Source organism: Orcinus orca, chromosome 16 (genome assembly GCF_937001465.1).
Source record: "Orcinus orca chromosome 16, mOrcOrc1.1, whole genome shotgun sequence".
NCBI lineage: Eukaryota > Metazoa > Chordata > Mammalia > Artiodactyla > Delphinidae > Orcinus > Orcinus orca.
The window spans coordinates 61664204-61682208 of NC_064574.1; the positions used below are offsets into that span (position 1 = coordinate 61664204).

Sequence of the window (18005 nt, forward strand, 5' to 3'; positions counted from 1 at the left end):
AAAAAAAAAAAAAAGTAAACTCTTATAGAAAAATGTGTAATGGCATGGAAAATGCTTGTGACATAATGTTAACTAAAAAAGCAGATCCAAAAATGCATTTAAAGTCAGGTCTCAAGTAGTATTAAAAATGTTATGAAAACACTATCTAGACAGAGTAAAACAAATGACAGGAAACACTAACCAAAATATTGTTAGTATTCATATCTACATGGAGAGACCATGGTTGAATTGTTTTCTTCTTTGTAATTTCAAATATTTCTCACATTTTCAACAGTGAGTTTGATTTACTTCTAAAACTGGAGGCGGGAGACCACCACAAAAGTAATTTTTAAACAAATGACATTATAACTAAATTTGATAGGTTTCCTGAATACTCTGACAAAGCAAATGTTCTTAGATCCAGATAACATGGCCCCTAAAACAGAAAACACAAAAAATCAAACCCAACCCTTCGGACAATAAGCAATTTAACAGAATATGAAGATTCAGCCTCTGAAGCACAAACACTGCATTTTTCCCGGTTACATTCAAACTGCCACAGGACTCTTCCTCATTGATGCTTTACTGCTGGCAATTATATTAAGAACCCGGGAAGCCTTATCTGGCAGTCAGGAAGTTTTCTGCCCTATTCTCACACCAGCTGATGCCTTAATTAGGAAGAGTCCAAGTTACTGCCACGCTCTTAAATAAATCTGCCTGATACAGATTTCATAGCAGAGATGCATAAAGCTGCTAATTCTCATGATTAAACACATAAGGGAATTAGTAAAACAAGAAGGTTCTTAATAAATATTATTAAAAATTTCCACAGTGCCTTTCGTGGATTAAGCGATTTAGAGAGGGAAAGAAGAGTCAGTTGCTCTTACAAGGTTTCAAATAAGATATCTACACAAAACATAGAGACATGCATGCTTCTTACTAATAACGATTTTCCTTTACCAAACTAAAGTACTCCATAAGCCAATACTATAAAAAAAATCTTGTCTATATAAAAACAAATATATTGTTTCCAGGTTTCAGTACTTATAGAATAAAAATCATGTAGCATTTTAACCCACAAGTTAAGTCACCCATCGCCTCTCTCCAAAACAAGCTTTTTATTTTAAAGTCATGTCATAGTTGAACTCATTTATTTATTGCTATAAATTTATAATTCAATATAATTGTTGTAAGCCAACTCTAATACAGTTTAAGATTAGGAAAATTAACATGCAAGAAAAAACATCATTTGTTTTCTGGTTCTTTCTTGACTGTTTTGTGCATTTCCTCTTCGACAAGAATAAACATACAGTAACACACTAGCCAACTATGAAAAGTAGCACAGATGGAAGCAAAACACCAAATACTTTGTCAGGATATTGTCCCTCAGTATATATGTGTATTTGAAAGGAACTGAACTTAAGTCACTTTTAATTGGTTAAAGGAGGTAAGTAGCAGGTTCTTAATGCATTAACATTAGATTTTCTTAAAATGTTATTAAACAGAGAAAGAGGTAGTACAGCATGGTATAATATGGCAGGAAGTTTTGTGTCAAATGTAGATGCTATTAGGGTAACAATTAAAAAGCAAAGGTAAGGCATTCCACCTCCTAACAAACTGACCTTTCCACTGATGACAACATAAGCTCTGGAAAAAAATGCTAAAAACAAGTATCAAAAGGCTCTGGAACAGAAGCAGAAACAGGGAGATTTTGGAGGGGAGTCAAAACTTGGAGGAAGCAAACTGCCACAGGGTGAATTTCCTGGGTTTTTTTTTTGGATGTGACTCTGCCTTAAAGAGAATCTGTAGTAAAAAGGGCAAAGAGCAACTAAAACTCTGATAGAAAAATCCCATGTCTTTCTGGTAGGAGGAGTCAGGGGAAGACACAAGGGGCAACCAGTGGCAACACAGAATGAGGAAGGAATCCTCGAAGAGAGGAAACCAGAGAATGGGAACTCCAAATGTGGTGTAAAGATAGCCCACGTCCCCGGCTGACCCTTAACCATGCATGTGGCAGACTGAAAGCAGTCTGAGCTAAGATCTGAGCCACTTCCCACAAGCATGAAGGGGTTTGTAGTTTTAGCTAATTGCCCGCTAAAACTAAAACGAAAACATCAACACTCTTCTGAGGAATATAAGTGAATCCAGAGTCCACAAAAGAACATTCAAAATGTCCAGGAAACAATCCCAAATTACTGAACATATGAAGAGCCAGGAAAATGTGGTCCATTCTCAAAAGAAAGGTAATCAATAGGTACCAACACCTAGGTGACACAGATGTTGGAATTATTAGACAAAGACTTTAAAAGAGCTATTCTGAATATGTTCATTGAGGTAAAGGAATATAGGCTCAAAATAAAAGAAAGATAGGAAATCTCAACAAGAAACAGAAAAGGTTAAAATAAACTGGATGGAAATACAGAACTGAAAAATACAATATATGAAATTAAAAATTCACTGGATGGACTTAATAGCAGAATAATGATGACTGAGGGAAGAGTCAGTGCCCTGTAGATAAACAGAAATTATCCAATCTGAAGAAGAGGAAAAAAAAAGAAGGTAGAAAAAAATGAAAAGAGCATCAGGAAACACAGGAACAATAGCAAAATGTCTCCCACATATAGGTAGTTGAAATCCCAAACAGAGACGCAAGAGAATACAGAACAGGAAAAAAATATTTGAATAATGTCTAAAAACTTCCCAAATCTGGTAAAAGACATAAATCTATACATTCAAGAAGCTCAGTCAACCCCAACAGGATAATTACAAAGAAAGCCATGCCAAAGTACATCATATTCAAACTGCTAAAAAATCAATGGTAAAGAGAACATCTTTAAAGTACCCAGAGAAAAATAACCCGTTACATAGAGGGCAACAATGATTCAAATGACTGTAGCCTTGTCATCAGAAACCATGGAGGCCAGAAGACAATGGAACATCTTTAAAATGCTGAAAGAAAAGCCCAGAATTCTATATCCAGCTAAAATACTCTACATGAATGAAGGCAAAATAAAGACATTTTCAGATAAAGAAAAACTAAGAGAATCTGTTGCCACCTCACCAGCACTGTAAGAAATACTGAAGGAAGTTCTTCAGGCGATACCCTGAAGAAATTTGGATCTTCAGGAATGAATGAAGACATCTGAAATGGTAAATATCTGGGTAAATTTTTAAAATTATCCTTTTAATTTTTTAAATATTTATTTATTTATTTAGCTGTGCCGGGTCTTAGCTGTGGCATGCGGGATCTTTAGTTGCAGCATGAGGGATCTAGTTCCCTGACCAGGGATTGAACCAAGGCCCCCTGCACTGGGAGTACAGAGTCTTAGCCACTGGACCACCAGGGAAGTCCCCCCTTTTAATTTCTTAAAATATGTATGACTGCTTAAAGCAAAACTATAACACCACTTTGTGGGATTTATAATCAAAGCACGTGTAATACATGTGCCAATTACAGCCTGGAAGACAATAGGAATTGGAGTAAATGTACCTATATGGATGTAAGGTTTCTACCTTCTATGTGAGAATATGAACTCTAAGTGGACTGTGAAAAGTTATGGATATATATTGAAATTTCTAAAGCAACCACTAAAAAATAATGCATATAGGCATAGAACTAAAAAACCAATACAGAAATTAAAATGGAATTCTTTTTAAAAATTTCAAATAATCCAAAAGAAGACAGGAAAGGGGGAAACAAAGGAACAAAAAACAGATGGACTAAACAAAAAACGAACTTTAAAATGACAAGCCTAACCATATAAATAATTACATTAAATGTCAGTGGACTAAATACTCCAATAAAAAGCCAGAGTTATCAGAATGGATTAATAAAAAGGAATACCCAACTATATGCTGTCCACAAGAGACTATTTTATATATACACAGATGGGTTGATAGTAAATGGCAGAAAAAGGATATGCCAGCCAAACATTAAAAACACAAGAAGGACAGACTGACTATATTAATATCAGGTTAGACTTAGAAATAATAGTAATACAAAAGATAAAGAAGGACATTTCATAATGATAGAGTCAATTTACCAGAAAGACAAAACAATCATAAATGTGCACACACCCAATAACACAGCCTCAAAATATATGACAGGAAAAATAACAAAATTAAAGGGGGAAACAGACAATTCCACAATCATAGGAGATTTTAACACCCTCTCTCAAAAACTGGCAGAACTGCTAAATAAAACATCAGTAAAGACACAATATCTGAACAACAGTGATATTTATATCGATAGATCAAACGTTATACTGCAGAATTCACATTCTTTACAAGTGTACATAGTACATTCAGCAAGATAGGTCATATCTTATGGGCCATAAGCAAATTTCAGTACATTTAAAAGGACTGATATCGGGCTTCCCTGGTGGCACAGTGGTTGAGAGTCCACCTGCCAATGCAGGGGACACGGGTTCATGCCCCGGTCCGGGAAGATCCCGGCTAGGCCCGTGAGCCATGGCCGCTGAGCCTGCGCGTCCGGAGCCTGTGCTCCACAACGGGAGAGGCCCGCGTACTGGAAAAAAAAAAAAAGAAAAACGTATCTAACTTAATGATAATGAAAGCAACGTATAATTGATGGAATGCACCTGCAACAGTGCTTACAGGAGAATTTATAGCTTTAAATGCTTGTATTAGAAACAAAAAGAGGTCAAAATCAATGGCTGGGAGAGAGTCTTAGCTACACACACACTGTTAGCTGGGCTTGAGGCCTTGTGCCCTCACACAGGAGAATGGAGATCCGGCCGAAAGTGAAAACTGAGGCAGACTGTGAACTGCTTGAAGGTTGGATGCTGAATGTTCCTCAACCTCATTGGCAAAGAGCCTTACTGGCTCCAGGTGTTCAAGCACAACACCTGACCAATCACGGGCTGACTGCTAAACTATAGGAAGCCAGGCTCAAAAAATTTTAAAGACTTAAAAACAAAAAAAGCACATAACGTTCTACCTCAAGAAACTGGAAAAGAAGAGCAAAGTAAACCCAAAGCAAGTAAAAAAAAAAAAAAAAAAGACCAAGAAAACAAAAAAGCAGAAACCAACAAAACAGACACCAGCAAACAACAGAGAAAAACGAAGTAAGCCAAAAGCTGGTTCTTTGAAAAGAGCAACAAAATCAGGAACCCCTAGCTAGAGTGACTGAGGAAAAATGAGAACACAAATCAATCCCACGAATGAAAAACAGTTATCACTACAGATTTGGTAAACATTAAAAGGCTAACAAAAAGCACAGGTAAAGTTTAAAGTAATAAGCAGCCTTTTTAGCAAATCCAGTACCAAATAATCGCCTCAAAAGTCGTATAACAACTCTAATATTTATCTGTTCAGCACAATCAAAAGCTACGCTTTTAAAAGGATGATTTTATATAAACACACTCATACTGTGGACTGAAGTGAAGCTGTGAAGCCAAGTACCTCCCCCCATCCCAACAAATCATCCTGAACAAGCTCCTAAGGCAGTATATCAGGAATTTCTGTAACTCCCTGAACTGGGGCTGGCTTTACAAAATAACCAATAGGTTTTTACCTCTACTAAGGTGCCTTCATCAATTTTTGCTCTTTAAAATTTTCCTGTAGTATTCATGGTGTACTCTAATCTCCGGTTTTTCAAAACAAATGAAAAGGTTATTTTCCTCAAGCTATTTCTATAAAACTTACAAGCAGAGAGATAATGCCTTATAATATATCTAAGGACACTCAAGACAATGTCTAACTGTTGAGAGTATGACTAGGAAGGGCTAATACATTTGAAATATTGTTGAGCTCTTTTCCCCATTTAACAAAACTATATTAGATATATAAAAATCCTAAATGTGTCTGAGGTATTCAGATGTGACCATTACAGGTGACTTCTTATTCGATTACTCTGAGAAAAATTCTCAAACGGTGAGGCTAAGTGATCTCCTCCATGGCATCAAGTCCCACACTGGCCACGTGCTGCCTTCCCTGAAAAGCCAGAGGGGAAGAATATGAAAATATGGCTTGGATGGGTTTTCACTATCTGAACCCCAAAGCAACCAGGGACTCTTTTATCTTCACAGCAGCAGCAAACAAAACGCAACAGGAATCGAACTAAATGGCACTCAGTAAAAGAGTTTTAATAATTTCAATAGACCTGAAAAAGAGTTTTCATATTCATGAAAATGGCTTTAAAGAAATCTTGCTTAGACTTAGCACTACCAAAAGAAAAAGGCATGTGTCAGTTAAAAACCAACTCCGTAAGTGTAAATCAAAAATAGTTTGTAACCAAGCCAAAGAAGCCATTACAAGCTGCTATATATAAATAGGCATTTAATGATTTTTCCAACATTACGTTATTGATCTAACAAGCCCTCTGTTTCCGCTGAAATGAATAAGTAATTTGTTTAAGATAACATTAATAGGATTTGCGGCACATTAGATACCCTGGGTCTCTCTCATTGGTAAAATTACCACTATAAAAAACAAATTTTACATTGTCTTTCAGGGAAACATCTGCATAATTTCAGAAATCACAGCAAAAGGCGAGAGACATGAGATACAACCATCAGGTGCAAAACGGCGTTTCTAAGTCATAACACCTTGAATGTCATTTATTCAGCTCAACAACTATTTAACATACACTTACTAACATCAGACATTACGACTCTAAGCACTGAAAACACAATGGCAAACAAGAGATATGGTCCCTGCTCTCAGTCTATCTGGGAAGACAACCAAGCAAGGTATATTAAGAAAGGATACCAGGCTAGCACAGAGAACGGGGTCTGATCCCCTGCAAAGGGAGCCAGAGAAAACATCTGAAGACACGGTTGTTTAGGCTGAGACGAGGAGGCAAGTAAGACGAAGCCAAGCCCTGGGGGTGGGGGATGGCTGAGTAAAAGATGGCTGCTGGCAAAGAAACTGCGGTCCATAGGCACAGTACGTGCACTGCCAGGGATTTATGTTAAGAGTTGTCATTTGTGTCAGAAAAGAGACTATCATGGAAAATTAGACTTTACTAGTACAGCCGCATGTATCAAAAGACAACAGTCATCTAACTTCTTAACCTAGGAGGAAAAAAGGTAAGAAGGTCACAGTTTCATCTTGGCCTACTCCCCACATCGCCTGTTCACACACACATCTACTCAGGCCACGGCATGTGCCAGGCACGAGAGGAGGATCCAACAGAGAATAAGATGGGCAAACAAGCAAATCAGAGGACTTCTGTGCCTACATGATTCTGAAATGTAGCTCCCTGATTTCAGGTATCACTGAATAAAGTACTGAGCTTAAAAGCTACTGTACTATTGAAAGACACTTTCAATAATAAGTAAGGGAGTAATCATTATTGCACGTCAAATATGGTGTAACAGGAATAATAAAAGAAGCTCTGACACCTCACACACATAAACAAGGAATTATGCTTGTATTTTCAACTAAGCACTACTCACTAGTGTCTCACAAATTTCTGATTTACACACACTCATGTTTACTGTTCATAGCAAGGGAGGCCAAGCAAGTATTTCAATAATTACTACCAATTGTCAAGCACTGCTGGTGGAGTGCCAGGCTCTTTGCTGGGAACTTAACATCCATGATCTCATTTCACAAAGGAACTAACTATCATCATCTGCGTCACTCAAACGAGGAACCTGAGGCTTAGAGAGTTTATGTAACATGCCCAAAAATGCATGGCTGACAGGCGGTGGAGGTAGGTTACTACTCCCCGTGTTAGCGTGGCTTCAAAGCCTACGCATCCCCTTCTCTCCCACTGCATGGCTCCTGAGACTGACCAGCAAGGAAGCTGAAGTGTGACACTGAGTGAGCAGGTGAGGTGTGACGAGATTTCGGGTGGGGAGTTAACATTCAGTGTTCTCTCATCTACACCGAAGTCTCACTACAGTCTTAACCTCAGGGTCCCTGCCCCCCCACTAATTCTCTAATAATTCAATCCCTTTGGATTCCAGGTAAACTGTCTTTCTAAGGATTGTGGGGGGATGGGTCATAAAAATAAGCAAATATTAAAAAACATTTAACTAGCAATATCATTCACACCCTGGATCCAACATTTTTCCTGGTGTCATGAGCTCCTGAAGTACATTTCACATTGAAATCTACTGCTAAATAACCATAATAAAAGTTCATAGTGATGCCAAGCTTTATAAACATAATCATCTCATGCAGCCCTCATAATAACCCTAAAAAATCCATAACATCATCCTCAGTTTATAGAGATAAGCAGAAGCTTATCAGGGTTAAATACCGTGTCCAAGGTCACACAACCAAAGGTAGTGTAGTAATATGACTCCAGAGCCTAAACTTTTCATTTCTATAACATAGCATATATTCTTGCAATGGTTATATAATTCTTTTTAAATACCAAAAATACTCTGACCTGAATTTGTGTATTTATAGAAATTTTCATATAATTGCTCATATAGCTACATTATCAGAGTTATACAGTTTTAGTCTGTGGCACTTCATTTAATTAAAAGAAAAATTACATTATTAAGCACCAGGGAACTTGAAATCTATCTGAAGAAGCAGCTTAACAATATATATTTTCTTCAATATTTAACTCAATAGCTTTTCATCCTATGAAAATAGACTGTTTTGTGATGGTTAATATCAAAATCATTTAGGGTCCAACAATAAGAGAGGTAGCATTCCACCTTTTTACAATCCTAATTTAGAAGCAAATAAAATATCTTTCAGTTTATTTGTTCGTAAAACAAGTATGTGACACAAGTTTAATGGAATAAATAAACCACAAAAAATTATAAATAAATGGGAAAAGTACAGAGGCAAACAGGTCAATACAGGGATCACCTTTTGGTGTCTGTCCCCTATTCCTCTCAATTTGCTATTTCTAACCCTCAAATAGTAAACATACGAATCATTTCAGAAAAAGGGCAATGGGAAAGGAATAGAAAAGTAAAAAGTATATGATATAGTATATCTAAGGAATCAATACATTTGTCTTATTTTCTCATCTACACATGATACTTACTAATTATTTCCTTTATTTTAGAGACAAGTTCAAAACAAACCGGGCAGCAACGCTTGTGAATCAGCTGACTGAACCCACAGCATTTAGACTGGGAAGTGGGCAAGCTCCCACTTATCATTAATACACAAAACAAAGGTCCAAAAGACTTACCAATTGGTACTTGTTCAGGTTGGCTGAGAGAAACAAATGCTGATGTGTCATTGATCCAGGATATCTGAATGTTACCTGCAACAGTGAATTAAAAGTAAGCATTTAACCATTTAGATAGCTATCAGATTCCATTTGTACATCTGATATATTTCAGAATATCCATCAATTTAAAGAGAGATGAGGTGCTAGTTTAAAATTTGATCAAAATCTCAGCACTATGGAGAACTAAAACTTAAATCTACCACTGCAGCTATTTCAGTTATAACTTAAAGAAAGGGGCTTCCCTGGTGGCTCAGTGATTAAGAATCCGCCTGCCAGTGCAGGGAACACGGGTTGGAGCCCTGGTCCGGGAAGATCCCACATGCCGCAGAGCATCTAAGCCCATGTGCCACAACTACTGAGCCCATGTGCCACACTACTGAAGCCCACGCACCTAGAGCCCGTGCTCCACAACAAAGAGAAGCCACCACAATGAGAAGCCCGCACACCACAATGAAGAGTAGCCCCTGGCTCACCGCAACTGGAGAAAGCCTGCACAGAGCAACGAAGACCCAACGCAGCCAAAAATAAATTTAAAAAAAACTTCAAGAAAACAACAAATCAGGAAAAAAGAAGCAGCTTTAAAAATTGTTTTAAAAACAAAAGAAAGATCCTTCTGGATTAAATCCTGAGGCAGTTTATCATTCAACCCAATCTCATGCCAGGGCTGGAGACTTTTTTCCAATCAAGATCACTAATAGGGAGTTCCCTGGTGGTCTAGTGGTTAGGATTTGGCACTTTCACTGCCGTGGCCTGGGTTCAATCCTCGGTCAGAGAACTGAGATCCCGCAAGCCGTGCAGTCAGGCCAAAATAAAAAAACAAACAAAAACTAATGAAGACCTAAATAAATGAAGGAATATACCACGTTCATGTACTAAAAGACTCAAAATCCATGAACCTGGTATATTAAAAAAAAAAAGACCACTAATAAAAATCAGAGACCACGTACGATAAAAAAAAAAAAAAAAGCACAACTATTTCTTTTTAGAGATTCAAACTCTGAGAACTATGAACGGGGAACATGAAATGAATCAATGTAGCAAGAAATAAGAAAAATTCAATGATGATCTCAAGGTCAGGTAAAGAAAACAGGTAAAGAAAACAGGTAGGGGATGGAGGACGAGGTAAAGATGGCGTCAGAGAGAGGAAACCAAGACAGACTAATAGAGAAAAGAAAAACACTGAGGGACAGAAAGCAGTATAGTGCAACAAAATGATTTTCACATACAGAGACAAGTCCTCAATAAAGGTGAAATGCGGGACTTCCCTGGTGGTCCAGTGGTTAAGAATCTGCCTTCCAATGCAGGAGACATAGGTTCAATCCCTGGTCAGGGAACTAAGATCCCACATGCCGCAGGGCAACTGAGTCTGCACACAGCAACTACTGAGCCCGCAAGCCACAACTACAGAACCCATGCACTCTGAAGCCCGCGCACCACACTAGAGAGAAGCCCACGCTGCAACAAAGAGCCTGCATGAACAATCCCACGTGCCACAACTAAGACCCGATGCAGCCAAAAATTTAAAAAAATAAATATTAAAAAAAAATAATGTGTGCCACTAATTAACCAAAAAAAAAAAAAAAAAGCGAAACAAACAGAATGGAATGCAGGAGACCTGAAGAGAGGCAGGAGAGGAGCAGTGGGGCGGGGAGCTTGAGAAAACCAAGGGAAAGCAGAGATCTATCAGCTACCACTCTTCCTAAAAAAATACAGAAAACTGGAATTTTAAAAAATGGGTAAACATCACCAGAACTTAGCAATGAAAATAATCTTTTAATATCTACTAAAATTTTCAAAGGCTAGGAATACTTGAAAACTGCTTTGTTTCTCCACCACAGGAAAAAACTCACTTCCTGCTGCACAGTGGGGTGCCAGGACTTTCTCAATTATAAAATTTACTTACTATTATTTCCTTACCTCTCTACCCTGTAGGTTTTTTAGATAAATAATAATATTTAACATTTTATAAGTAGTTACTATATGCCACATACTATTCTGAATGCCTTCCATGGATCAACTCATTTAATCTTCATGACATGCCTATGAAATAGGCAGTATCATCATCACCATCATCATCTCCGAGAAGGAAACACAGATACAGAGAGGTTACCTGTTCAATATCACACAGCTAATCTTTTTTTAATTAAAATGAAAAAAATTCTACTCAGAGCGTTCTGCTTAATTTAGCTAATTAAAGTTTGACTAAATCGGGATAAAAGCAATACAGAATGGAAAACAACATAAAAAGCTTTACAAAGAAATGAGCTGTGAAATTCAACTGCATTTCTGTACCTGCATTTAAATTAAAAAGCAGGACTAGGGACTTCCCTGGTGGCACAGTGGCTAAGAATCTACCTGTCAATGCAGGGGACACGGGTTCGAGCCCTGGTCTGGGAAGATCCAACATGCCGCGGGGCAACTAAGCCCGTGTGCCACAACTACTGAAGCCCGCGTGCCTAGAGCCTGTGCTCTGCAACAAGAGAAGCCACCACAATGAGAAGCTCACGCACCACAACGAAGACCCAACTCAGCCAAAAAAAAAAAAAAAAAAAAAAAGCAGGGCTAGAATTTCAGAAGTCATTTAGACTATCTGCAAAGATTAGGATAACTTTCCAGAAATATACCTACGTTCACTTACTTTCCTGAAAATTAAGTGCGTAACGTTTTGTACTTATAAAAGCTAATATATGCTTATTTTAGGAAATACAGAAAAGCATAAATAGGAAGAAAACAATCCTATCTGAAACATTCAGTGATAAGAGCATGATGCTTCCTTTCAGTTTGATTTCTACACAGTTTAAAAAAAAATGTTAGTTATACAGGAATCCTACTTTATATCTGCTTTTTACTATAAATGTTAAAATATAAACACTTTACCATCTTTTAACAAACTCTTCAACTCTTTTTAAAATGGCTACATACTAGTCTGTTGGGGAGACACATAAACATTCACTGAACATTCATATTATTGGACATTTAGGTTTTTGCTGCCTCCACTTTATTCACGAATTTCCAAAGACGATAGCTTAAATACTTCGTTAAAATAAAGAGACATTGCTGAAGACTTACAATCAGAATGGCCTTTATAAACCCTAATCAGAAGACTGTTCAATTTAACCTAATCGCCTGACCTGATAAAAAGGTAACAGAAGAACCGCCCTACCTCATACATATCACATATCTTGGTCCTCTCAAACATCTGTGCTTGTCTGCTTGGACTATTCGATGTCAAGCAGCAACTGCCTGACCTTATGAAACAGACATTCTCTCTGAATTTAATCTTAAAAACAATTTATCCTTAGCCCAGACTTATTTCCCATGGTTGGCAGTAAGGGGCAGTCATAGTAACTGTATCTTGCTTTCCATGGATTAATAATAGCACTCTATTGTGGGATGCTAGCGAAAGTTCCTCAGATCACATTAGCACAAAGACTGCAGCATACCAAACTCCAGAAATTCCATGAGTGAGACTACAACCTTGCATATTAATCCTTGTTTGTGCCCAAGTTAAAGCCATCTGTATACCTTTGACCATCTAGACCAAAAGAGGAGCAGGATCCTAGAAGTACAGCTGTACTTGTGCTTTACTTACCAAAGGCACTGAAAAGCTGGTAAAGGTCACTCGTTTTCCATTCTTTGGGGAATGTCACATGGAGGACGTGATCACGTTTAGGCTGCACTATAAGACAAATTTTTGATGAAAGGTTAATAGCTGAAAAGTGGACAACAGACCAGTGGTTCTTTGATGAAGCTAAGCCCTGGCTAACTTGGGGAATCGTTATGAATGCCTCATGATTACCAAATGACCCCTGAAAGCATTCTTGGGATTGACTGGAAGGACACTGCCATCTGAGCTTAGGCCTCACGCTCTGATACTTTACAGAACCCACAACAATTTGAACCCTAGCAATTCTATGCAGAAACATCTTCGCTCATAAAGTTCCTGGGAAAATTATTTAAAGAAAAAAAGAAAAAGACTGCTCTGTTCAAGAAGTTTCACTAAACATTTAACTTTCTCCTTTTAATCTAGTTGTCCATATGTTTATTAAAATAATAATAATAATAACGCAGTATCCAAGTTAAATGGACTGTGTTTGAGCAGAGGCAGTCCTGAGTCACAATCTTGTTTTCTAATCCCAGACCCACCACTTAACTGTGCAACTCTAAACAAGAGACCTAACCACTCCAGCCACACATGATTATAAATTGGGGATGACGATATTCAGCTCATAGAATTGCTGTGAGAATGACAGATTTAAACGTAAGTCTAATATGGAGTGCAACACAGTATGTACTCAAACTATTATTACAATGATTATTATCATCAAGTATAAAGTGTAGTTCACCCATTTCTCTATGCCTATCGGCATATATTAAGGCAAATAAACCAGGCTAGGAAAACAGCAATGGAAAAGAATAATCAGAAGAAGCAACCACCTCCCAAATAGACTGGCTTTCTGAGGTTTTCAATGAAAAAAAAAAAAATCCACCCATTAAACTTAAATATATACATACTCAAATAACTGGAAAATAGAAAATGTACTGTTATTGACATGGCTAGCACATCTTAAAATCTACTACATATATATTTATAAAAAATTACGAATTTAGAGTTCTGAGTGAAAATGAAGTAATGATGAGAAGACATATTTTTTTAAAATTCCACTCATGTATAAACTGGAAAATGTAAGTAAAGAGATGAGTTAATCAAGGCCCAAGGGTAACATTAACTTAAGCATACTATTCATATCAACCACAAAATCACTGGCTATTTTTAAGTGAATAAAGCTCTTTCTTCAGTAATACTTTTCCTGTTATCCCTTCCAGACCACACACTTAAATATGCAGATGCAACGAGAAAATAAAAATTCACTTACAGTCTGGTCCTTCCAAGTTTAGATAGGGGATATCCATGACTCTCATGAGAAATAGCCTACCAAAAGAAAAGAAAAACGGATAATGGACTAACTTCTATTAAAAAAAGACTGATATAGGCATGTTTATTTAGCTAAAAAAAATAAACATATAGGCATCTATTAAATTCTTTTGTAGAAGCTTCTTAATTATATTACCCTATTTCGAAAATCATTTTAAAGGGTCTTAAGATTCACTTCACATTTTTCTCTAGGGCTAAATATTTATCACAAATAGAAGAAAAAAACTGGTACCCCCAACACCTATAACAGCTCCTGGCACTCAGGAGCTACTCAATAAGTATTAGCTAAATGAAAAAAATTAGTAATCAAAGAGTCAAAGAGCTGCCTTATTGGTCCAGAGAAACTGAGAGAAAACAAGTACTACAGAGTGCTAACCATCTTAACCTCCTATGAACAACTGTTTCCACAACTGTAAAGGTAAACCCTATGGATTGGTGTTTTGTGAGCTAAAAACGTGTCACTGATGTCTTTTTTTTTTTTTTTTAACTGAATGCAGTCATTGGATGAATACTAATCTTACTGGGTGAACTGTATGGTCTTAAATAAGTGACCGTCTCAAAAGCTCATGTCATTACTGCCATTTAAAACATATTAAGAGCGCAAAGCAAAATAATCCTTGCTTAAAAAAAAAAAAAAAACCTATCACACGGATATAAACCATAGCAATCATTTATGTATACTTCCAAAATGGATACAAAGGCACTTTTAAAAGAGTACTTCTAAGTTACAGCTCTCTGTAATGCCATTCAATTTGCTTTTATTTGCATAATTATGGACAAGATATCAGGCATTCTGTTGTTTGTAAGATGATTTTAATGAGCTTTATTTAGATAACATATTGTGCATTTCTGGTAGGGACCACATTATACAGCAAATTAAAAAGGCAATCCAAGTGCCCAACAAGCAATTAGTTTGGCTTCACTGACCCGCAATTAAGGCACATTATTACCAGGCATTCAAAAGCCAGGCAGGGCATGATCTGGTTTACAAATGGAACCATCAGCATGAATACCACTGTTCTGTTAATGCCAGAAAAAACGAAGTCCTGGTACTCTGTGGTTTGAGAACTTGTTGCCTAGCCTACAATTTAATAAACCAAATCCTATGGCTAAGAAACCAAATTTATTTTTAGTTCACTAATTTAGTCTCAAGTGTACTATTCTGGTTCTGGTAGCTGGTTTACCCAATTTAATGAATACTGCCTGCAATGCCAGAAGACAACGAGACATATAAAGCACCTAGCACATAGTAGGTTCCCCTCGAAAGTAACTGTTATTACTACTGACAACCAGAACCTGAAAAGTTAGTCCTCGGTTATAAGGTTATTTTTATGCTTCACATAATTCTCAATTCTCCATCTAGTAAATTTAGAGATGGCTCCCAGCTTTAAAAACCACATCAAGAAAACTTTCAGTGAAAGTTAAAGGAACATATGAAAGTCAAGCATCATAAAAACAATTTAAAACGTGTACCCAAATTTCAACAGAAGAATAAAAGCTGAATCACCAAGATGTTCACTGCTATACCATCAAATGCACCAATAATCAAAATCAACCTCCAGGTTCAATTTATGTGGGGGTTGGTAAATTACAGTTCATCAATTCAACAGAATATTAAACGATCAAAATTAACTTCAAGATAATTTTCAAAAACTTCAAAACATCAATAACTTGTGGTACAATTTTAATTTTTAAAAAAGCACGAAATTTTATACTATTTTGACAGCTTTGTAAAACACCGATGTCATTAAACCAAAAATAAAAACTACTCCCCACCCCCTGCCCCGAAAAAACGCCAATCGTTTTGGGAAACTTTGTTTTTAAAAATTCCTTTTACTATTATTTTTTAAACTTAAAAAAGAAAATAGAGGGACTTCCCTGGTGGCGCAGTGGTTAAGAGTCTGCCTGCCAATGCAGGGGACATGGGTTCGATCCCTGGTCCGGGAAGATCCCACACGCCGCGGAGCAACTAAGCCCGTGCGCCTCAACTACTGAGACTGCGCTCTAGAGCCCGCGAGCCACAACTACTGAGCCCGCGTGCTGCAACTACTGAAGCCTGCATGCCTAGAACCTGTGCTCCACAACAACAGAAGCCACTGCGAGGAGAAGCCCATGCACCGCAACGAAGAGTAGCCCCCGCTCGCCGCAGCTAGAGAAAAGCCCGCGCGCAGCAACGAAGACCCAGCGCAGTCAAAAAAAGAAAAGAAAAGAAAATAGAATAAGCAACAAGGTTCTACTGTATAGCACAGGAAACTATATTCAATATCCTGTGATAAACCGTAATGGAAAAGAAAATGAAAAAGAATGTATGTATATATAACCAAGTCACTCTGCTGTAGAGCAGTAATTAACACATTGTAATTCAACTATACTTCAATAAAAAATACATTTAAAAAAAAAAAGAAAGAAAGAAAATAGAGGCTACCAGAACCAAGAGGCCCAGGGGAAATAACCAGAGATTTTCTTAGAGAAAGTCCAATTGAAAATGCTAGTAGAATCAATCTTGTGTACCCTATGCACTACTTCACCTGCTGTGGCGGAGATGAATACAAAGTGAAATCACAAGGTTGAGTCTGCAATTGCTTTATTTCTTTTTAAAATATTGTTTTCCTCCTAAGATCATGTGGCCTCAACGAGTTTAGAAAACCTACTGTCCTATAAATACAAACAAGGATGACAGTTAAAAAGCAGACCTTCCCAATTCTCTCACCATGCAAATATTTTAAAAAGAATTTTTTTAAGATATCTTTTGTCGAGCATTATACTGGCTATTTGTCAAGCATTATACTGGCTATTTGTTCTCTAATATTTCATCTGGATTTTAAGTATCATTTCTGCTTAAACTAAGTAAAAATTTATTCTCAGTGAAAACACTCAAAAAGATTTTTTCAAGTTAGTTAATCCTACACTACCTTGTTTGCTTACTCAATACTTTAACTAAATAGAAACCCCTTTCAAATTTCAGATGAATTATATTAATAGCCCTTCTCACTCATTCTCTACGCCTCCACCTTCATGCCTGGGCTTTAGAGAGAAGTGAATCGCCCCAAACCCTGGAAGAACACGAAAACCAATTCTGTGTGTGACTTGGCAGACTGCACCCCATACAATTGGGAAACCAATTCTAAAACTGTAGCTGAGCGTCTGTGGAACAGAACCAAAGTAAACTCGCCAGGGCCTCCCTGCCCCCATAGGTCAGACGGTTTGCAAGCCACTGCTCTGGTAGCACCCCTGCCCTCTTGATGGAAAATTAAAACATTTCATTGCATGCATGCCTCGTCAAAAGGCCTACACTGACTCCCTAGAGTGATTTGATAAAATACCTCACGTGTAGATCATCTGACTGGACAGTTTTCATTTTAACATATGAGGAAATGCACTAGGCAAGCAGAAATGCTGATAAACACATGAAAGGATGTTCCTTCCCTGTGATTGTATTGAAGAACAGTCTCTTCCAAGAGGCCTTTCATCTGCAGATATCAAAAACACATTCGGACCAAGGCTTGCATGAAACATTATTTCTATCTCAGTGATGATTCAAGATGGCTGTAATTTGGTAAAGACACTCAAGGCTGTGTGGGGCCCTTGCCACGTTCCTGCAAGTTTCCTGGTGAAACATTATTTTAGCACTTATTCTCCAAAGGACTGACACGAACTCTGTCAAAGACTAAAATTAAAATCCCCATTTGATACAAGGGCCAATTTTACACCAGGATTCTATCCTGGTAAACTACATGACTCAAGTTCATATTCTAGATGCTATGACACAAATTTTACTCTTTTTGGCATTTGTCAGTTTGTTAATGTTCTATGATAATACTGGTAATGCTGTTTATCTCGGCTTTCAAACATGTCTAGAAAGATCCAAGGGTAGAACACAACATACTCGGGGTCATTCACTCAGCAGGCTGGATGCAT

At 37.4% G+C, this 18005-nt stretch overlaps 1 protein-coding gene across 5 annotated transcripts in view; it reads right to left on the minus strand.

The window, feature by feature from the left end:
* The window catches only part of PARN (poly(A)-specific ribonuclease), a 167423-nt gene that overhangs the window by 98420 nt on the left and 50998 nt on the right, over window positions 1-18005 (minus strand). For all 5 annotated transcript variants that reach the window (XM_033428761.2, XM_004270162.3, XM_033428759.2 and 2 more), the window contains exons 19-21: window positions 14029-14084; window positions 12744-12830; window positions 9110-9184 (exon numbers count right to left, since the gene is read on the minus strand). In XM_033428761.2, the coding sequence (XP_033284652.1) occupies window positions 9110-9184; window positions 12744-12830; window positions 14029-14084 (218 nt within the window). The remainder of the gene's footprint in view (window positions 1-9109; window positions 9185-12743; window positions 12831-14028; window positions 14085-18005) is intronic.